Source organism: Coregonus clupeaformis, chromosome 31 (genome assembly GCF_020615455.1).
Source record: "Coregonus clupeaformis isolate EN_2021a chromosome 31, ASM2061545v1, whole genome shotgun sequence".
Taxonomy (NCBI): Eukaryota; Metazoa; Chordata; class Actinopteri; order Salmoniformes; family Salmonidae; genus Coregonus; species Coregonus clupeaformis.
The window spans coordinates 5669184-5693157 of record NC_059222.1 but is presented as its reverse complement, the minus strand read 5'-3'; the positions used below and the strand labels follow the sequence as shown (position 1 = coordinate 5693157).

The 23974-nt window shown below is 45.2% G+C and overlaps 1 protein-coding gene across 1 annotated transcript in view; it reads left to right on the top strand.

The window, feature by feature from the left end:
- LOC121547149 (dynamin-binding protein-like) overlaps positions 1-23974 on the top strand; it is an 88307-nt gene that overhangs the window by 31877 nt on the left and 32456 nt on the right. Inside the window, exons 2-3 of the mRNA XM_041858266.2 lie at positions 16905-17059; positions 18822-18944. Coding sequence (XP_041714200.2) covers positions 16915-17059; positions 18822-18944 — 268 coding nt within the window. The 5' untranslated portion in view covers positions 16905-16914. The remainder of the gene's footprint in view (positions 1-16904; positions 17060-18821; positions 18945-23974) is intronic.

Below are 23974 nucleotides of genomic sequence, written 5' to 3'. Positions count from 1 at the left end.
ATGAATGAGCCATCTGATTCAATGAATGATGGAGCTGAGTTTGCCTTTTTCTCAAAAATTTCATTTAAGGTGCTCCAAAGCTTTTTACTATCATTCTTTATGTAATTTATGCTTGTTTCATAGTGTTGTTTCTTCTTATTTTTATTCAGTTTTGTCACATGATTTCTCAATTTGCAATACGTTTGTTCAAAGTCAGCGGATCAATAAGGACACATGAAAATGTAAGTAACATCTTAACCTGAATCAAAATAATGTCAACACATCATAGTGTATTGCAAAGGCCACATTTGAAAGGGCAATACAAGTACTTACTTGCCAAAAACCTTTTTTTTTTTTGTGTAATTTTTTTATATTGCAAGTTCAAGAGATGAAACTCTGTGGGAGGTGGTAGTTGTAGTTGCTGAGGCGTGTATGTTTGTGTCCAATTGATGCGCTAGAGGTGGAGTGTGGGTGCCAGCTGATCTGCTGACTGGCCACGTTATTTATTGAACTGGGTCCATCTCATGCCAACAATGAGGCCTCTGCCACTCTCTCTCCCTGCCCAACCGAACAATAGCAACACACACACACACACACACACACACACACACACACACACACACACACACACACACACACACCAAGCGGTAGAACCCTCTAGACTGGGCATGGTGCAGTTGTAGCCTTTTTATTTCTAATAGGTTGTTTACTGACTGCTCATTGTACTTCAGGCCAATGCGGCCTTCCAGAGTGCTGCATCCACTAGAATGTATTCAGTTAAAAGCAATGTGCCAAACAGGCAGGCCAGTGGATCATTCTAGACATTAACAGAGGCCATTTGTCCTTTTCTTTTCAACTTGTCTTTCAGCACATGTGATAGGGAGTTCTGTCTGAGCAGCAGTTGTCAAATGAGCTCATATAGCATGGCTAGCCATGTGCTCTGAGTGTACATGGCTAAAGATATGACATGCTTTCTGATTTTCATTTGTCAGATCATTTTAGGTTAATAAATGACCAAGGATTAAGTAGATGTACATTTTCCTTGAAGAAAAATGTTAGGACTTGTTTTAACTCTTTCAAAATAATTTTTGTGGCAGTGGAAGAAGTTTAAAATGTTTTACTTAAGCGAAGCAGTTAAATATAGTCAAAAGTTAAATTTAGTAAAATAATTGTTCTGATTACTTTGATAAACTACTATATCAATCTTATAACTTTGGATTGTGGGGCAGGTAGATCACACATTTCATCAGAAATAACTACACTCGGACTACTACACTTTTATACACTCTCCTACTAGAATACCACAGTAAATGAAAACTGTAATACATTTTTAAAAAATTACATTTACGTCATTTAGCAGACGCTCTTATCCAGAGCGACTTACAGTTAGTGCATACATTATTTTTTTTCCTTCTTTTTTTTTCATACTGGCCCCCCGTTGGAATCGAACCCACAACCCTGGCGTTGCAAACGCCATGCTCTACCAACTGAGCTACCTCCCTGCCAGCCATTCCCTCCCCTACCCTGGACGACGCTGGGCCAATTGTGCGCCGCCCCATTGGTCTCCCGGTTGCGGCCGGCTACAGCAGAGCCTGGATACGAACCAGGATCTCTAGTGGCACAGCTAGCACTGCGATGCAGTGCCTTAGACCACTGCGCCACTCGGGAGACCCATACTAGAGTACAGAAGACCCATGGCATTTATGACGTTTTAAAGGGACATTTCAAAAGATTTGTACTTCATATTCATCATCTCCAGCACCACCCCATGTGAAAATGGCGCATTTCTATGTTTTGTAGTAAACAAGATAGAGGGAGATGTGTTTCCAATGACATCGGTGTGCATCGTGTCATTTTAACCAATTATTTTTTATTTATTATGGATCCCCATTAGCTGCTGCCAAGGCAGCAGCTACTCTTCCTGGCAGGAATATACATTATAACACCATTTTTAAACATTAAAATACATTTTACAACAGATTTCACAATACAATACATCATCAACCAATTAGGAGGCAATTGATTGTGTGTTGTAGTAGAGTAGTGGCCGGAGGGCACACACAATGTATTGTGAAATCCGTAAATACCATAATAAATACAAACAATTGGTTAAAATGACACGTTGCACATTGATGTCATTGGAAACACATCTCCCTCTATCTTCTTTACTACAAAACATAGAAATGTACAATGTTCACATATGTTGATGTTTGGGTTGTGCTGAAGATCTAGAAATGTCCCTTAAAATGTTTTATTTTATTTAATCACAACTGTTTGGATGACAGCAGGATGTTCTTGAAGTCCTGGAGGGGGATCAGTGGGAAGAGGGACCCACTGGAAGGAGAGGGGAACCCCTTCCCTCAGGGCACCTCTGCCCCCAGGGGGACACACAAGTCAAGTCAAGAGTTTAATTTGAATCTACTTGAAGTTACAAGCAAAGCAAATGTATAGGATTTGTGTGGATTATCCTTCAGGCTTGTTAGAAGATTGTGTGGATTATCCTTCAGGCCTGTTAGTAAAGAAAAGGCTGAACTTGGGCAATCATAATGGAAATATTAAACATTAAGAAATGAAACCCCACTAAAATTCATAGATTAATAGACTGACCATCCATGAGATCAAAATCATTTAGAAGTTTTAACCATGTGTAAGAATCAATGGCTGTACATATCCCAAATAATGATGCACCAATCGCAGACTGTAGCGTTAAGCTAATGAAAGAATCAAAATCCTGACTACAGTACACAATAGTCACGCTCATGCTGCACCTTAGCCCAGGGCTAAGAGCCTTCTTAGTGTTCACACTTGCACATTCTAAAGTGGGCTAGCACCAACCTAAGCCCAGGGATAGCTGGCCCTGCTCCGGAACAGGGTTGCACCAGCTTTTCGGGGTTAGCCCCAGAAACATGGTGCCAAAATAGCCAGTGTGAAACGGGTTTAAGAACAACGCCTAGAATGCTCATTGTCCAATCACAAAAGCTGCACTGTCCCTTAATTTACATCTGTTTGTGATGACTGTAATGCATTCTGCACATTATTTTGATAAGTAAATTCATACTATTGCATCCTTCCATCTGAGGACAAAAAACAACATACTTTAATCCGTGCAAAAACATTGGTTGCGATGCCTAACAAAAATGGTTGCTATGCAGGCTGGCTAACTTCTCACTTAGCCAGCTAAAGTTACAAACTCTACAGCTAGAAGGGCAGCGACTGCTCCATTTTTGTCTGTTTTCATAGCTTTTCTATTGACATTTGATAATATTGTTGCATGATTTCTCTTAGGATCAGAAAAGCTTGTCTCGTTCATTCACAGCATTCTCTGTACAGGTGCGAGATCGATTTTTATTGTATTTTGTAAATACTTTTTTAACCCCTTTTTCTCCCCAATTTCGTTATATCCAATTAGTAGTTAGTCTTGTCCCATCGCTGCAACTCCCGTACGGACTCGGGAGAGGCGAAGGTCGAGAGCCATGCGTCCTCTGAAGCACCCATACAAGCAGCACTGCTTCTTGACACACTGCTCACTTAACCCGGAAGCCAGCCGCACCAATGTGTCGGAGGAAACACCCGTACAACTGGCGACCGTGTCACCGTGCATGCGCCCAGCCCGCCACAGGAGTCGCTAGAGCGCAATGGGACAAGGACATCCCGGCCAGCCAAGCCCTCCCCTAACCCGGACAACGCTGGGCCAAATGTGCGTCGCCTCATGGGTCTCCCGGTCGCGGATCGAACCCGGATCTGTAGTAACGCCTCAAGCACTGCAGTGCCTTACAACGCTGCGCCACTTGGGAGGCCCTGAGATTGATCAAAAGTGAAACATTGTTTCCAAGGTTGGACAGGCTAGGTTTTATACGGTTTATACAAACCATCACTAGCTAGGTTTACATGGCGCCGGAGAAGATGGCTGCCGTTTTACAGCCCTCTAATCAATTGTACTATTATGTGTGTTTTTCCACGCTATTTGTAATTTATTTTGTACATAATGTTTCTGCCATCGTCTCTTATAACCAAAAAGAGCTTCTGGATATCAGGACAGCGATTACTCACCTCGTATTGGACTAATATTTTTTCTTCAACGAGGCGGCCGCGAAGGATATCCTACAGACACGCGACAAGGCCCAAATCCCTGTCATTCGCATGAGGAAGAGACGGAGATATCATGGACGTAGGTCGGGGTGCCTTGTAAGGATCCGACGGCGAGCGAGTAAACTGCCGCTCCCATCAATCCTATTAGCCAATCTTCAATCATTGGAGAATAAATTGGATGACCTAAGATTACGGTTATCCTACCAACGGGACATTAAAAACTGTAATATCTTATGTTTCACCGAGTCGTGGCTGAACGACGACATGGACAACATACAGCTAACATACGCTACATCGGCAGGATAGAACGGCTGACTCCGGTAACACAAGGGGTGGCGGTCTGTGTATATTTGTAAACAACAGCTGGTGCACAAAATCAAATACTAAGGAAGTCTCCTGGTTTTGCTCGCCTGAGGTAGAGTATCTTATGATAAGCGGTAGACCACACTATTTACCAAGAGAGTTTTCATCTATATTTTTCATAGCTGTCTATTTACCACCACAAACCAATGCTGGCATTAAGATTGCACTGAATGAGCTGTATAAGGCCATAAGTCAACAGGAAAAAGCTCATCCAGAGGCAGCGCTCCTAGTGGCCGGGGACTTTAATACAGGGAAACTTAAATCCGTTCTACCTAATTTCTACCATCATGTTAAATGTGCAACCAGAGGAAAAAAAAACTCTAGACCACCTTTACTCCACACACAGAGACACATACAAAGCTCTCCCTCGCCCTCCATTTGGCAAATCTGACCATAACTCTATCCTCCTGATTCCTGCTTATAAGCAAAAACTAAAGCAGGAAGCACCAGTGACTCATAAAAAAGTGGTCAGATGACGCAGATGCTAAGCTACAGGACTGTTTTGCTAGCACAGACTGGAACATGTTCCGGGATTCTTCAGATAGCATTGAGGAGTACACCACATCAGTCAGTGGCTTCATCAATACGTGCATCGATGATGTCGTCCCCACAGTGACCGTACGTACATACCCCAACCAGAAGCCATGGATTACAGGAAACATCCGCACTGAGCTAAAGGGTAGATCTGCCACTTTCAAGGAGCGGGACTCTAACCTGGACGCTTATAAGAAATCCCGCTATGCCCTCCGACGAACCATCAAACAGGCAAAGAGTCAATACAGGACTAAGATTGAATCGTACTACACCGGCTCTGACGCTCGTCGGATGTGGCAGGGCTTGAAAACTATTACAGACTACAAAGGGAAGCACAGCCGCAAGCTGCCCAGTGACACAATACTTCCAGACGAGCTAAACCACTTCTATGCTCGCTTCGAGGCAAGCAACACTGAAGCATGCATGAGAGCACCAGCTGTTCCGGATGACTATTTGATCACGCTCTCCGTAGCCGATGTGAGTAAGACTTTTAAGCAGGTCAACATTCACAAGGCCGCAGGGCCAGACGGATTACCAGGACGTGTACTCCGAGCATGTGCTGACCAACTGGCAAGTGTCTTCACTGACATTTTCAACATGTCCCTGACTGAGTCTGTAAAACCAACATGCTTCAAGCAGACCACCATAGTCCCCGTGTCCAAGGACTCTAAGATAACCTGCCTAAATGACTACCAACCCGTAGCACTGACGTCTGTAGCCATGAAGTGCTTTGAAAGGCTGGTCATGGCTCACATCAACACCATTATCCCAGAAACCCTAGACCCACTCCAATTTGCATACCGCCCCAACAGATCCACAGATGATGCAATCTCTATTGCACTCCACACTGCCATTTCCCACCTGGACAAGAGGAACACCTACGTGAGAATGCTATTCATTGACTACAGCTCAGCATTCAACACCATAGTGCCCTCAAAGCTCATCACTAAGCTAAGGATCCTGGGACTAAACACCTCCCTCTGCAACTGGATCCTGGACATCGTGACGGGCCGCCCCCAGGTGGTAAGGGTAGGTAACAACACATCTGCCACACTGATCCTCAACACGGGGGCCCCTCGGGTGCGTGCTCAGTCCCCTCCTGTACTCCCTGTTCACCCATGACTGCATGGCCAGGCACGACTCCAACACCATCATTAAGTTTGCCGACGACACAACAGTGGTAGGCCTGATCACCGACAACAATGAGACAACCTATAGGGAGGAGGTCAGAGACCTGGCCGTGTGGTGCCAGGATAACAACCTCTCCCTCAACGTGACCAAGACAAAGGAGATGATTGTGGACTACAGGAAAAAAAAGAGGACTGAGCACGTCCCCATTCTCATCGACGGGGCTGTAGTGGAACAGGTTGAGAGCTTCAAGTTCCTTGGTGTCCACATCACCAACGAACTATCATGGTCCAAACACACCAAGACAGTCGTGAAGAGGGCATGGCAAAGCCTATTCCCCCTCAGGAGACTGAAAAGTTTTGACATGGGTCCTCAGATCCTCAAAATATTCTACAGCTGCACCATCGAGAGCATGTGACTGGTTGCATCACCGCCTGGTATGGCAACTGCTTGGCCTCCGACCACAAGGCACTACAGAGGGTAGTGCGTACGGCCCAGTACATCACTGGGGCCAAGCTTCCTGCCATCCAGGACCTCTATACTAGGCGGTGTCAGAGGAAGGCCCTCAAAATTGTCAAAGACTCCAGCCACCCTAGTCATAGACTGTTCTCTCTGCTACCGCATGGCAAGCGGTACCGGAGTGCCAAGTCTAGGTCCAAAAAACTTCTCAACAGCTTCTACCCCCAAGCCATAAGACTCCTGAACAGCTAATCATGGCTACCCAGACTATTTGCACTGCCCCCCACCCCATCTTTTTACGCTGCTGCTACTCTGTTAATTATTTATGCATAGTCAGTTTAACTCTACCCACATGTACATATTACTTCAACTACCTCAACTAGCCGGTGCCCCCGCACATTGACTCTGCACCGGTACCCCCCTGTATATATAGCCTCCCTACTGTTATTATATTTTACTTCTGCTCTTTTTTTTCTCAACACTTTTTTGTTGTTGTTTTATTTTACTTTTTTATTTAAAATAAATGCACTGTTGGTTAAGGGCTGTAAGTAAGCATTTCACTGTAATGTCTGCACCTGTTGTATTCGGCGCATGTGGCCAATAGAATTTGATTTGATTTGATCCAATTGGCGACAGATTTTCATGCGAATATTCTAGAATCTGCATAAAGAAAATGTGCGCATTTTCCACCAAACTGACTTGTTGCGGAGAAAAAATGTGTGCGTGATGACAGTGCGCACACAATTTACTTTTTCGCTAAAGTTCAATGTGTTTTCAACTCAAACGATGTTTGTCACAAACTATTGCATTAAATAGCAAATGTGTCTACTCTGGTCTTGGCACATGTGCTGTAGCCAACAGCTGGCAGATACAGTGTGGGTAGGCTAGTCTACATGAGATTATTATGGATAAGAGAGAATATTTTTTATTTGTAAACGGCAGTCAAGCATTGATCATTATGTCACCAGAATAAGACCCTCGATATTTATTGGAAAGGAACGTCAAGATCACCGTGCATTTTCACCACCCTGTAAAGTTCATAACTTATTTCATGTATAGCCTAATAAACTACATGGTTTCCCGAGTCGTAGTGGGAGGACCACATACCATATCATTGCGTGACTCCAAGTTTACTTCGATATGATGGTTATTATACACTACACGACCAAAAGTATGTGATATTCTAGATGGTCAGGTCAACAGGCCTTAGACACTGTTGACCATGCCCTGCTGTTGTATAGACTGAAAAAGGTTGGTTTAAGTTTTCATGCATTGGATTGGTTCCAAAACTACCTTTCTGACAGAACAGTGTTTAGCACAGGAGGGTATGAAATCTGTGTTTCGAAGGCTTACAAAAGGAGTTCCCCAGGGCTCAATTTTAGGTCCAACCCTTTTTACACTGTATATAAATGATATAGGGAAGACTGACTGCAAATCTCCATCTGTATGCTGATGACACAATTATTTATTCTAGCGCATCTAATATTGAGAAAGCTTTTCAGGACTTACAGTTGGCTTTTGATGTTATTCAAAGGCAGCTTTTTGAATTTAAACTTGTGCTTAATGCAAGGAAAACAAAATGTATGGTTGTCTCTTCCCTGAAAGTAAACAGAAGGAGTCACTTGCAGATGTTAACTATAAAAGGCCAGCAAATTGATAGGGTCACCTCCTATAAGTATCTTGGGATTTGGTTAGATGAAAAGCTGTGTATTTTGTATTTTTCTGTAATATTTTATGTACTGTACACGCTGCTATTTCACTTTTGCCTTCTTGCCAAGTCGCCCTCGCAAAAGAGGATTTTAACCTCAATGGGTCTTACCTGGTTAAATAAAGGTTAAATAAAATGTGGACACCTGCTCGTCGAACATCTCATTCCAAAATCATGGTCATTAATATGGAGTCTGCTATAACAGCCTCCACTCTTCTAGGAAGGCTTTTTCTAGTAGATGTTGGAACATTGCTGCGGTGACTTGCTTCCATTCAGCCTCAAGCATTAGTGAGGTCGGGCACTGATGTTGGGGGATTAGGCCTGGCTCGCAGTCGGCATTCCAATTCATCCCAAAGGTGTTCAATGGGGTTGAGGTCAGCGCTCTGTGCAGCCCAGTCAAGTTCTTTCACCCTGGTCTCGACAAACCATTTCTGTATGGACCTCGCTTGTTGCACGGGGTCATTTTCATGCTGAAACAGGAAAGGGCCTTCCCCAAACTGTTACCACAAAGTTGGAAGCACAGAATCGTCTACAATGTCATATGTAGCGTTAAGATTTCCCTTCACTGGAAATAAGGGGCCTAGCCCGAACCATGAAAAACAGCTCAGACCGTTATTCCTCCTCCACCAAACTTTACAGTTGGCACTCTGCATTGGGGCAGGTAGTGTTTTCCTGGCATCCGCCAAACCCAGATTCATCCGTCGGATTGCCAGATGGTGATGCGTGATTCATCACTCCAATGGCGGCAAGCTTTACACCACTGCAGCCGCTTGGCATTGCGCATGGTGATCTTAGGCTTGTGTGCGGCTGCTCGGCCATGGAAACACATTTCAAGAAGCTCCCGACTAACAGTTCTTGTGCTGACGTTGCTTCGAGGCAGTTTGGAACTCGGTAGTGAGTGTTGCAACCGAGGACAGACTATTTTTGTGCGAGATGGGCTTCAGCACTTGGCAGTCCCGTCCTGTGAGCTTGTGTGGCCTACCACTTCGTGACTGAGCCGTTGTTTCTCCTAGATGTTTCCACTTCACAATAACAGCACTTACAGTTGACCGAGGCTGCTCTAGCATGGCAGAAATGTGACGAACTGACTTGTTAGTTAGAAGGTGGCATCCTATGATGGTGCCACGTTGAAAGTCACTGAGCACTTCAGTATGGGCTATTCTACTGCCAATGTTTGTCTATGGAGATTGCATGGCTGTGTGCTCGATTTTATACGCCTGTCAGCAATAGCCAAATCCACTAATTTGAAAGGGTGTGCACATACTTCTGTATATACAGTGGGGGAAAAAAGTATCTCACCCCGTGGGGTCAAAATGATCACAAGAACGGTGAGCAAAAATCCCAGAACCACCTAGTGAATGACCTGCAGAGAGCTGGGACCAAAGTAACAAAGCCTACCATCAGTAACACACTACGCCGCCAGGGACTCAAATCCTGCAGTGCCAGACGTGTCCCCCTGCTTATGCCAGTACATGTCCAGGCCCGTCTGAAGTTTGCTAGAGTGCATTTGGATGATCCAGAAGAGGATTGGGAGAATGTCATATGGTCAGATGAAACCAAAATAGAACTTTTTGGTAAAAACTCAACTCGTCGTGTTTGGAGGACAAAGAATGCTGAGTTGCATCCAAAGAACACCATAGCTAATGTGAAGCATGGGGGTGGAAACATCATGCTTTGGGGCTGTTTTTCTGCAAAGGGACCAGGACGACTGATCCGTGTAAAGGAAAGAATGAATGGGGCCATGTATCGTGAGATTTTGAGTGAAAACCTCCTTCCATCAGCAAGGGCATTGAAGATGAAACGTGGCTGGGTCTTTCAGCATGACAATGATCCCAAACACATCGCCCGGGAAACGAAGGAGTGGCTTCGTAAGAAGCATTTCAAGGTCCTGGAGTGGCCTAGCCAGTCTCCAGATCTCAACCCCATAGAAAATCTTTGGAGGGAGTTGAAAGTCCGTGTTGCCCAGCGACAGCCCCAAAACATCACTGCTCTAGAGGAGATCTGCATGGAGGAATGGGCCAAAATACCAGCAACAGTGTGTGAAAACCTTGTGAAGACTTACAGAAAACGTTTGACCTGTGTCATTACCAACAAAGGGTATATAACAAAGTATTGAGAAACTTTTGTTATTGACCAAATACTTATTTTCCACCATAATTTGCAAATAAATTCATAATTTAGACTCCTGAGTGGCGCAGTGGTCTAAGGCACTGCATCGCAGTGCTAACTGTGCCACTAGAGATCCTGGTTCGAATCCAGGCTCTGTCGCAGCCGGCCGCCACCGGGAGACTCATGGGCGGCGCACAATTGGCCCAGCGTCGTCCAGGGTAGGGGAGGGAATGGCCGGCAGGGATGTAGCTCTGTTGATAGAGCATGGTGTTTGCAACGCCAGGGTTGTGGGTTCGATTCCCACGGGGGGCCAGTATAAAAAGATAAATAAAAAAAATCACTAACTGTAAGTCGCTCTGGATAAGAGCGTCTGCTAAATGACTAAAATGTAAATGTAATAAAAAATCCTACAATGTGATGTTCTGGATTTTTTTATCTTCTCATTTTCTGTCATAGTTGACGTGTACCTATGATGAAAACTACAGGCCTCGCTCATCTTTTTAAGTGGGAGAACTTGCACAATTGGTGGCTGACTAAATACTTTTTTCCCCCACTGTATGGTGTATGTGTGTGTGTGTGTGTGTGTGTATATACAGTGAGGGAAAAAAGTATTTGATCCCCTGCTGATTTTGTACGTTTGCCCACTGACAAAGACATGATCAGTCTATAATTTTAATGGTAGGTTTATTTGAACAGTGAGAGACAGAATAACAACAAAAAAATCCAGAAAAACGCATGTCAAAAATGTTATAAATTGATTTGCATTTTAATGAGAGAAATAAGTATTTGACCCCTCTGCAAAACATGACTTAGTACTTGGTGGCAAAACCCTTGTTGACAATCACAGAGGTCAGACGTTTCTTGTAGTTGGCCACCAGGTTTGCACACATCTCAGGAGGGATTTTGTCCCACTCCTCTTTGCAGATCTTCTCCAAGTCATTACGGTTTCGAGGCTGACGTTTGGCAACTCGAACCTTCAGCTCCCTCCACAGATTTTCTATGGGATTAAGGTCTGGAGACTGGCTAGGCCACTCCAGAACCTTAATGTGCTTCTTCTTGAGCCACTCCTTTGTTGCCTTGGCCGTGTGTTTTGGGTCATTGTCATGCTGGAATACCCATCCACGACCCATTTTCAATGCCCTGGCTGAGGGAAGGAGGTTCTCAGCCAAGATTTGACGGTACATGGCCCCGTCCATCGTCCCTGTGATGCGGTGTAGTTGTCCTGTCCCCTTAGCAGAAAAACACCCCCAAAGCATAATGTTTCCACCTCCATGATTGACGGTGGGGATGGTGTTCTTGGGGTCATAGGCAGCATTCCTCCTCCTCCAAACACGGCGAGTTGAGTTGATGCCAAAGAGCTTAATTTTGGTCTCATCTGACCACAACACTTTCACCCAGTTCTCCTCTGAATCATTCAGATGTTCATTGGCAAACTTCAGACGGGCATGTTTATGTGCTTTCTTGAGTAGGGGGACCTTGCGGGCGCTGCAGGATTTCAGTCCTTCACGGCGTAGTGTGTTACCAATTGTTTTCTTGGTGACTATGGTCCCAGCTGCCTTGACATCATTGACAAGATCCTCCCGTGTAGTTCTGGGCTGATTCCTCACCGTTCTCATGATCATTGCAACTCCACGAGGTGAGATCTTGCATGGAGCCCCAGGCCGAGGGAGATTGACAGTTCTTTTGTGTTTCTTCCATTTGCGAATAATCGCATCAACTGTTGTCACCTTCTCCCCAAGCTGCTTGGCGATGGTCTTGTAGCCCATTCCAGCCTTGTGTAGGTCTACAATCTTGTCCCTGACATCCTTGGAGAGCTCTTTGGTCTTGGCCATGGTGGAGAGTTCGGAATCTGATTGATTGATTGCTTCTGTGGACAGGTGTCTTTTATACACCTCTGTAGCTCTGTAGCTCAATTGGTAGAGCATGGCGCTTATAACGCCAGGGTAGTGGGTTCGATCCCCGGGACCACCCATACGTAAAAATGTATGCACACATGACTGTAAGTCGTTTTGCATAAAAGTGTCTGCTAAATGGCATATTATATTATATACAGGTAACAAACTGAGATTAGGAGCACTCCCTTTAAGAGTGTGCTCCTAATCTCACCTCGTTACCTGTACAAAAGACACCTGTGAGCCAGAAATCTTTCTGATTGAGAGGGGGTCAAATACTGATTTCCCTCATTAAAATGCAAATACATTTATAACATTTTTGACATACGTTTTTCTGGATTTTTTTTGTAGTTATTCTGTTTCTCACTGTTCAAATAAACCTACCATTAAAATTATAGACTTATCATTTCTTTGTCAGTGGGCAAACGTACAAAATCAGCAGGGGATCAAATACTTTTTTCCCTCAGTGTATATATATATATATATATATATATATATATATATATATATATATATATATATATATATATATATATATATATATATATATATATATATATATATATATACATATATATACATATATATATATATACATATATATATATATATATATATACAGCGATTTTGCAGGTTTTCCTACTTACAAAGCATGTAGAGGAACACCATCCCCACCGTCAAACATGGAGGTGGAAACATAATGCTTTGGGGGTGTTTTTGTTTTTTTGCTAAGGGGACAGGACAACTTCACCGCATCAAAGGGACGATGGACGGGGCCAAGTACCGTCCAATCTTGGGTGAGAACCTCTTTCCCTTTGGGAGCTGAAGTTTCGAGTTGCCAAACGTCAGTCTCGAAACCTTAATGACTTGGAGAAGATCTGCAAAGAGGAGTGGAACAAAATCCCTCCTGAGATGTGTGCAAACCTGGTGGCCAACTACAAGAAACGTCTGACCTCTGTGATTGCCAACAAGGGTTTTGCCACCAAGTACTAAGTCATGTTTTGCAGAGGGGTCAAATACTTACTTCCCTCATTAAAATGCAAATCAATTTATAACATTTTTGACATGCGTTTTTCTGGATTATTTTGTTGTTATTCTGTCTCTCACTGTTCAAATAAACCTACCATTAAAATTATAGACTGATCATGTCTTTGTCAGTGGGCAAACGTACAATATCAGCAGGGAATCAAATACTTTTTTCCATCACTGTATTTTGCGAGAAAAAAAAAACATATGGTTAATTGGAAGTGATGCAGACAATTATATTGATGAAAGTTACAATCTATCTGCAATATTAAAGCTGATCTACCCCCTAAAAAAATAAAATTATAATAATAATAATAAAAAAATAAAAAATAAAAAAATGCTCATCCAGAAGCGCCGCTCCTAGTGGCCGGGGACTTTAATGCAGGCAAAATAGTTTTACCTAATTTCTAACAACATGTCACATGTGCAACCAAAGAAAAAACAACAACTCTAGACCACCTTTACTCCACACATAGAATCGCATACAAAGCTCTCCCTCGCCCTCCATTTGGCAAATCTGACCATAATTCTATCCTCCTGATTCCTGCTTACAAGTAAAAACTAAAGCAGGAAGTACCAGTGACTCGCTCAATATGGAAGTGGTCAGATGACGCGGATGCTACGTTACAGGACTGTTTTGCTAGCACAGACTGGAATATGTTCTGGGATTCATCCAATGGCATTGAGGAGTATACCACCTCAGTCACCGGCTTCATCAATAAGTGCATCGACGACGTCATCCCCACAGTGCGTACTTATCCCAACCAGAAGCCATGGATTACAGGCAACATCCTCACAGAGCTAAAGGCTAGAGCTGCCACTATGAAGGAGCGGGACACTATTTCGGACGCTTATAAGAAATCCCGCTATGCCTTCAGACTAACCATCAAACAGGAGGCTCTCGTAAGAATCTGAGTGTTCTGTTCTAAAGGCAAATGGTTCTTAGTGATCATTTCCTTCATCGTTAGTTCTACAGGAATCCTCTAAGGCCACATGGCTGCTGAATGAACGAGGTTGGGAGGTGAAAACCTGATCAGGGAGAGGCACACTTGCACCTTCAGCAAACAGCTCTGATGCTCGTCGGATGTGGCAGGGCTTGCAAACTATTACGGACTACGAAGGGAAACCCAGCGGCGAGCTGCCCAGTGACGCGAGCCTACCAAATAAGCTAAATGCCTTTTATGATCGCTTTGAGGCAAGCAACAGTGAAGCATGCATGAGAGCACCAGCTGTTCCGGACGACTGTGTGAACACTCTCACCGTAGCCGATGTGAGCAAGACCTTTAAACAGGTCAACATTCACAAGGCCGCAGGGCAAGACGGATTACCAGCACGTGTACTCCGAGCATGCACGGACCAACTGGCAAGTGTCTTCACTGACATTTTCAACCTCACCCTGACCGAATCTGTAATACCTACATGTTTCAAGTAGACCACCATAGTCCATGTGCCCAAGAAAGCGAAGGTAACCTGCCTAAATGACTACAGCCCCGTAGCACTCATGTCGGTAGCCATGAAGTGCTTTGAAAGGCTGGTCTTGACTCACATCAACACCATCATCCCGGAAACCCTAGACCCACTACAATTCACATACCACCCCAACAGAACCACAGATGACTCAATCGCACTCCACACTGCCCTTTCCCACCTGGACAAAAGGAACACCTATGTGAGAATGTTGTTCATTGACTACAGCTCAGCGTTCAACACCATAGTGCCCACAAAGCTCATCACTAAGCTAAGGACCCTGGGACTAAACACCTCCCTCTACAACTGGATCCTGGACTTATTGATGGGCCGCCCCCAGGTGGTAAGGGTAGGTAACATGTAGTCCTGTGTAGCTTAGTTGGTAGAGCATGGCGTTTGCAACACCAGGGTTGTGGGTTCAATTCCCACGGGGGGCCAGTATGACAAAAAATGTATGCACTCACTAACTGTAAGTCGCTCTGGATAAGAGCGTCTGCTAAATGATTAAAATGTAACAACATATCTGCCACGCTCAACACTGGGGCCCCTCAGGGGTACGTGCTTAGTCCCCTCCTCTACTCCCTGTTCACCCACGACTGCGTGGCCAAGCACGACTCCAACACCATCATTACGTTTGCTGCCGACACAATAGTGGTAGGCCTGATCACCGACAATGATGAGACAGCCTATAGGGAGGAGTTCAGAGACCTGGCAGTGAGGACAACATCCTCTCCCTCAATGTGAGCAAGACAAATGAGCTGATCTTGGACTACAGGAAAAGGAGGGCTGAAGAGTTTGTGGACATCAAGTTCCTTGGTGTCCACATCACCAACAAACTATCATGGTCCAAACACACCAAAACAGTCATGAAAAGGGAACGACAACACCTTTTCCCCCTTAGGAGACTGAAAATATTTGGCACGGGTCCCCAGATCCTCAAAAAGCTGCACCATCGGGAGCATCGTGACTGGTTGCATCACCACCTGGTATGGCAACTGCTCGGCATCTGACCGTAAGGCGCTACAGAGGGTAGTGCGTACGGCCCAGTACATCCAGGACCTATATACTAGGTGGTGTCAGAGGAAGGCCCAAAAAATGGTCAAAGACTCCAGTCACCCAAGTCATACTGTTCTCTCTGCTACCGCACGGCAAGCGGTACCGGAGCACCAAGTCTAGGTCCAAAAGGCTCCTTAACAGCTTCTACCCCTAAGCCATAAGACTGCTGAACAAATAATCAAATGGCCACCCGGACTATTTACATTGACCCCCCCAACCCTTTGTTTTTACACTGCTGCTACTCGCTGTTTATTATCTATAGTCACTTTATCCCTACCTACATGTACATATTACCTCGACTAACCTGTACCACCATACATTGACTTGGTACCGGTACCCCATGTATATATCCTCGTTATTGTTATTTTATTGTTACTTTTTATTTAATTTATTTAGTAAATATTTTCTTAACTATTTATTGAACTGCATTGTTGGTTAAGGGCTTGTAAGTAAGCATTTCATGGTAAGGTCTACACCTGTTGTATTTGGCGCATGTGACAAATAAAATTGGATTTTGTATGAATGCAACATTTATATAAATGAGGCCCCAGGTGATCAAGGGTTGTAGTATAGCATCGCTGGTTTATTGAGACACCTAGTGGTAACAATAGAGTAGTACAGCGACAGAAGAAGTGTGCATGCGGGAGAGAGTTAATGCAGTATGTCGACTTTGTAAATAATTTGCCAGATACAGTCCTTTTGCCCAGATATGATCCTAATAGTCTCCCTTTACCTCATCCTCTATTTGTTGCAATATGCAGGGAAAATGCAATCCCAAGCTATACAATAATATTAAACAAAGGTTCTGACTCTGTTGTCATTAAAGATCCATGAGCACATATTTCAAGAGTAAGGGTGTCCTGGCTTAAATTCCCAACTTGCCCCTCATCATGGCCATTTTACATTTTAGTCATATAGCAGATGCTCTTTGCAACTTAGTCAGTGCATAATCATCCTCAGCTTCCAGTTGGGTCATTCAGCCCCTCTATTCCTCCTGCAGCTATTGCCTAAGTTGTTGCTATAAATGACAGTGTTCAGCGTCAACGCATGGTAAAATATGCTTAATTACTATCCATCATTCTCTCTCTGTTCAGGCGATGAGTGATGGAGCCGGGTTCGGTGGTCCGTGCCGTGTTTGAGTTCCTGCCCAGCGTCTCTGAGGAGCTGCCCCTCTTCACTGGCGATGTCATCGAGGTGCTCAACGTGGTGGATGAGTTCTGGTTGCTCGGCAACAAGGACGGAGTCACAGGTGGGGGTCAGGGTTTGAGTTTAGAGGTCGCAAAAGATCATCTCTGCCCAGATTAAGGAATCGCATCATGGACAGTGGGGAAAAAAAGTATTTAGTCAGCCACCCATTGTGCAAGTTCTCCCACTTAAAAAGATGAGAGAGGCCTGTAATTTTCATCATAGGTACACGTCAACTATGACAGACAAATTGAGAAAAATTTTCTCCAGAAAATCACATTGTAGGATTTTTAATGAATTTATTTGCAATTTATGGTGGAAAATAAGTATTTGGTCACCTACAAACAAGCAAGATTTCTGGCTCTCACAGACCTGTAACGTATTCTTTAAAAGGCTCCTCTGTCCTCCACTTGTTACCTGTATTAATGGCACCTGTTTGAACTTGTTATCAGTATAAAAGACACCTGTCCACAACCTCAAACAGTCACACTCCAAACTCCACTATGGCCAAGACCAAAGAGCTGTCAAAGGACACCAGAAACAAAATTGTAGACCTGCACCAGGCTGGGAAGACTGCATCTGCAATAGGTAAGCAGCTTGGTTTGAAGAAATCAACTGTTGGAGCAATTATTAGGAAATAGAAGACATACAAGACCACTGATAATCTCCCTCGATCTGGGGCTCCACGCAAGATCTCACCCCGTGGGGTCAAAATGATCACAAGAACGGTGAGCAAAAATCCCAGAACCACACGGGGGGACCTAGTGAATGACCTGCAGAGAGCTGGGACCAAAGTAACAAAGCCTACCATCAGTAACACACTACGCCGCCAGGGACTCAAATCCTGCAGTGCCAGACGTGTCCCCCTGCTTAAGCCAGTACATGTCCAGGCCCGTCTGAAGTTTGCTAGAGTGCATTTGGATGATCCAGAAGAGGATTGGGTTAATGTCATATGGTCAAATTAAACCAAAATAGAACCTTTTGGTAAAAACTCAACTCGTCGTGTTTGGAGGACAAAGAATGCTGTGTTGCATCCAAAGAACACCATACCTACTGTGAAGCATGGGGGTGGAAACATCATGCTTTGGGGCTGTTTTTCTGCAAAGGGACCAGGACGACTGATCCGTGTAAAGGAAAGAATTAATGGGGTCATGTATCGTGAGATTTTGAGTGAAAACCTCCTTCCATCAGCAAGAGCATTGAAGATGAAACGTGGCTAGGTCTTTCAGCATGACAATGATCCCAAACACACCGCCCGGGCAACGAAGGAGTGGCTTCGTAAGAAGCATTTCAAGGTCCTGGAGTGGCCTAGCCATTCTACAGATCTCAACCCCATAGAAAATCTTTGGAGGGAGTTGAAAGTCTGTGTTGCCCAGCGACAGCCCCAAAACATCACTGCTCTAGAGGAGATCTGCATGGAGGAATGGGCCAAAATACCAGCAACAGTGTGTGAAAACCTTGTGAAGACTTACAGAAAACGTTTGACCTGTGTCATTGCCAACAAAGGGTATATAACAAAGTATTGAGAAACTTTTGTTATTGACCAAATACTTATTTTCCACCATAATTTGCAAATAAATTCATTAAAAATCCTACAATGTGATTTTCTGGATTTTTTTTCCTAATTTTGTCTGTCATAGTTGACGTGTACCTATGATGAGAATTACAGGCCTCTCTCATCTTTTTAAGTGGGAGAACTTGCACAATTGGTGGCTGACTAAATACTTTTTTTCCCCACTGTATCTCTCCTTTTCGCCTCTGACTTATTTTGTCTCCTCCTTACTCCTCTTTCTCATCTCAGTTTTTTGCTCCATCTCCCTCTCCAGGCCAGTTTCCCAGCACTTTTGTGGAAGCAGTCACCATCCCCAGCACCAAACCAGAGGATAAACTGTATGTGTGTATCAACGACTTCAGTACTGCAAAGCCAGGGAACCTACCCCTGCAGAGAGGTATGTGCAAGCACACACCTCTTTACTAGTACACTCTATAAATAGATGGTCAGAGTTAGTGATAGTCATTTCTGTCTTGTTGATGTTAGTGTTGCTACTCAAATACTGTAGGTAAGCGTTACATACACTTTACGCTCCATAATAGTGTTCTAACCCACCTAATGCATTTCAGATTGTCTTAGTGACCCACCATTACTAGAAAAATCTTGTGACTCATTAGACTTTTCCCACAACCCACCATTGCGGTGCTTTTTAGGAAACAGGCTTTCTACAATTTAAAGAAGTCTATTTCTTCTTGAACTACTTCTATGAATCTGTAAACAAACTGAAAGGGTGCATACTGCCACCTGGAGGGTGTTGTCTGAACAGGTATAAAGCCAAGGTTGGTGATTTACTGCCACCTGAAGTTATGGAATATTTGCTCAGGAATATAATTCATTGGCTGATTTCTCCTGAGTCCTGGTAAACTTAGTAAGTCCCACCCAGATGATTACTTCTAAATGGTGAAAGTCCTCAATGTCACTGCCTATGCTAAAACAGGCCTTCAAATAAAATACAATTGTATTTGTCACATGCTTCGTAAACAACCGGTGTAGACTAACGGTGAAATGCTTACTTCCCAACAATGTGTGAAACATTTAAAAAGAATATAAAAATAATAACACAAGGAATAAATACACAATGAGTAATGATAACTTGGCTATATACACGGGTACCAGTACTGAGTCGATGTGCAGGGTTACGAGGTAATTGAGGTAGATATGTACATTTTACATTTACATTTTAGTCATTTAGCAGACGCTCTTAACCAGAGCGACTTACAGGAGCAATTAGGGTCAAGTGCCTTGCTCAAGGGCACATTAACGTCATTTAGCAGACGCTCTTAGCCAGAGCGACTCACAAATTGGTACGTTCACCCTATAGCCAGTGGGATAACCACTTTACAATTTGGGGGGGGTTAGAAGGATTACTTTATCCTATCCCAGGTATTCCTTAAAGAGGTGGGGTTTCAAATGTCTCCGGAAGGTGGTGAGTGACTCCGCTGTCCTGGCGTCGTGAGGGGAGCTTGTTCCACCATTGGGGTGCCAGAGCAGCGAACAGTTTTGACTGGGCTGAGGGGGAGCTATGCTTCCGCAGAGGAAGGGAGCCAGCAGGCCAGAGGTGGATGAACGCAATGCCCTCGTTTGGGTGTAGGGACTGATCAGAGCCTGAAGGTACAGAGGTGCCGTTCCCCTCACTGCTCCATAGGCAAGCACCATGGTCTTGTAGCGGATGCGAGCTTCAACTGGAAGCCAGTGGAGTGTGCGGAGGAGGGGGGTGACGTGAGAGAACTTGGGAAGGTTGAACACCAGACGGGCTGCGGCATTCTGGATGAGTTGTAGGGGTTTAATGGCACAGGCAGGGAGGCCAGCCAACAGCGAGTTGCAGTAGTCCAGACGGGGAGATGACAAGTGCCTGGATTAGGACCTGTGCCGCTTCTTGTGTAAGGCAGGGTCGTACTCTCCGAATGTTGTAGAGCATGAACCTGCAGGAGCGGGTCACCGCCTTGATGTTGGCGGAGAACGACAGGGTGTTGTCCAGGGTCACGCCTAGGCTCTTCGCACTCTGGGAGGAGGACACAGCGGAGTTGTCAACCGTGATGGCGAGATCATGGAACGGGCAGTCCTTCCCCGGGAGGAAGAGCAGCTCCGTCTTGCCAGGGTTCAGCTTGAGGTGGTGATCCGTCATCCATACTGATATGTCTGCCAGACATGCAGAGATGCGATTCGCCACCTGGTTATCAGAAGGGGGAAAGGAGAAGATTAGTTGTGTATCGTCAGCGTAGCAATGATATGAAAGGCCATGTGAGGATATGACAGAGCCAAGTGACTTGGTGTATAGGGAGAAAAGGAGAGGGCCTAGAACTGAGCCCTGGGGGACACCAGTGGTGAGAGCGCGTGGTGCGGAGACAGCTTCTCGCCACGCCACTTGGTAGGAGCGACCGGTCAGGTAGGACGCAATCCAGGAGTGAGCCGCGCCGGAGATGCCCAGCTCGGAGAGGGTGGAGAGGGAGGATCTGATGGTTCACAGTATCAAAGGCAGCAGACAGGTCTAGAAGGACAAGAGCAGAGGAGAGAGAGTTAGCTTTAGCAGTGCGGAGAGTCTCCGTGACACAGAGAAGAGCAGTCTCAGTTGAATGACCAGTCCTGAAACCTGATTGGTTTGGATCAAGAAGGTCATTCTGAGAGAGATAGCAAGAGAGTTGGCTAAAGACGGCACGCTCAATAGTTTTGGAAAGAAAAGAAAGAAGGGATACTGGTCTGTAGTTGTTGACATCAGTGGGGTCGAGTGTTGGTTTTTTGAGAAGGGGAGCAACTCTCGCTCTCTTGAAGACGGAAGGGACATGACCAGCGGTCAAGGATGAGTTGATCAGCGAGGTGAGGTAGGGGAGAAGGTCACCGGAGATGGTCTGGAGAAGAGAGGAGGGGATGGGGTCAAGCGGGCAGGTTGTTGGGCGGCCTGCAGTCACAAGTCGCAGGATTTTATCTGGAGAGAGAGGGGAGAAAGAAGTCAGAGCATAGGGTAGGGCAGTGTGAGCAGGACCAACAGTGTCATTAGACTTAACAAACGAGGATCGGATGTCGTCAACCTTCTTTTCAAAGTGGTTGACGAAGTCATCCACAGAGAGAGAGGAGGGGGGGAGGAGGATTCAGGAGGGAGGAAAATGTGGCAAAGAGCTTCCTAGGGTTAGAGGCAGATGCTTGGAATTTAGAGTGGTAGAAGGTGGCCTTAGCAGCAGAAACAGATGAAGAAAATGTAGAGAGGAGGGAGTGAAAAGAAGCCAGGTCGGCAGGGAGTTTAGTTTTCTTCCATTTCCGCTCCGCTGCCCGGAGCTCTGTTCTGTGAGCTCGCAATGAGTCATCAAGCCACGGAGCTGGAGGGGAGGGCCGAGCCGGCCGGGAGGATAGGGGACACAGAGAGTCAAAGGATGCAGAAAGGGAGGAGAGGAGGGTTGAGGAGGCAGAATCAGGAGATTGGAGGGAGAAGGATTGAGCAGAGGGAAGAGATGATAGGATGGAAGAGGAGAGAGTAGTGGGAGAGAGAGAGCGAAGGTTGCGGCGGCGCATTACCATCTGTGTAGGGGCAGAGTGAGTAGTGTGGGAGGAGAGCGAGAGAGAAAAGGAAACAAAGTAGTGGTCAGAGACTTGGAGGGGAGTTGCAGTGAGATTAGTAGAGGAGCAGCATCTAGTGAAGATGAGGTCAAGCGTATTGCCTGCCTTGTGAGTAGGGGGACGGTGAGAGGGTGAGGTCAAAAGAGGAGAGGAGTGGAAAGAAGGAGGCAGAGAGAAATGAGTCAAATGTGGACATAGGGAGGTTGAAATCCCCCAAAACTGTGAGGGGTGAGCCATCCTCAGGGAAGGAACTTATCAAGGCGTCAAGCTCATTGATGAACTCTCCAAGGGAACCTGGAGGGCGATAGATGACAAGGATATTAAGCTTAAATGGGCTAGTGACTGTGACAGCATGGAATTCAAATGAGGAGATAGACAGATGGGTTAGGGGAAAAATTGAGAATGTCCACTTGGGAGAGATGAGGATTCCTGTACCACCACCCCTCTGACCAGATGCTCTCGGGGTATGTGAGAACACATGGTCAGACGAGGAGAGAGCAGTAGGAGTAGCAGTGTTTTCAGTGGTGATCCATGTTTCCGTCAGCGCCAGGAAGTCGAGGGACTGGAGGTTGGCATAGGCTGGGATGAAGTCAGCTTTGTTGGCAGCAGAACGGCAGTTCCAGAGGCTGCCTGCGACCTGGAACTCCACGTGGGTGGTGCGTGCAGGGACCACCAGGTTAGAGAGGCAGCAGCCACGCGGTGTGGTGCGTTTGTGTAGCCTGTGCAGAGAGGAGAGAACAGGGATAGGCAGAGGCATAGTTGACAGGCTGTAGCAAATGGCTACAAAAATGCAGAGGAGATCGGAATGAAATGAGCTGAGCATCTGGGAGCGGAGAGAGCAGGACCTCCCTCACCAAAACTTCTACCTCAGAAACTAAAATTGTTTCACTGAACCACCCGAACAAAAACTCTCCCAACTTCCACCTTTAGAAATCAGAATTGTTGTGAACCACAGCGGTTCAATGTTTAAAGGAATAGACTCAACCCACTTTATTCAACTATGACACCATAGCTAACTAGCAAGCTAGCATCCAATAACAATAACACACCGTATAGCACCAACACTTGGTCACAACAAACCACCAATAGTGTGATAACACACTAAACAGATCATTCGTGTCTGTGTCAAGTTCCTTTCATGACACAGCAATGATTAGACATTGGCTAGCTAGGACAAGTATATTGTATTTAGCTACTACCGTACAGTTAAGCTGGTAGTAGCTAATCCAGCTAGCAATGGCCACTGTGTTGACTTTGTTTGAAGAACGGCTAGCTGGCTAGCTTCGTGCTACACCCGGCACACAATGGCTATTGTGTTGACTCTAACTCAGTTCGAAAAAACGGCTAGGTAGCTCGCTTCGTGCTACAGCCGGCACTGCCAGGACACAGTAACTACCCACAACAACCCACGATGCTTAGCTATGACGCCGTAGCTAACCTGCAAGCTAGCATCCATTAACACACAATTTAGCATCAATACTTGGTGTGTACATATACACTGAGTATACCAAACATTAGGAACACCTTCCTAATATTGAGTTGCACCCCCCCTTTTGCCTTCAGAACTGCCTCAATTTGTCGGGGCATGGACTCTACAAGGTGTCGAAAGCGTACTACAGGCGGCAGTGCTTCCCACAGTTTTGTCAAGTTGGCTGGATGCCCTTTGGGTGGTGGACCATTCTTGATACACACGGGAAACTGTTGAGTGTGAAAAACCCAGCAGCATTGCAGTTCTTGACACAAACCGGTACACCTGGCACCAACTACCATACCCCTTCCAAAGGCACTGAAATCTTTTTTCTTGCCCATTCACCCTCTGAATGACACACATACACAATCCATGTCTCAATTGTCTCAAGGCTTAGAAATATTTATTTA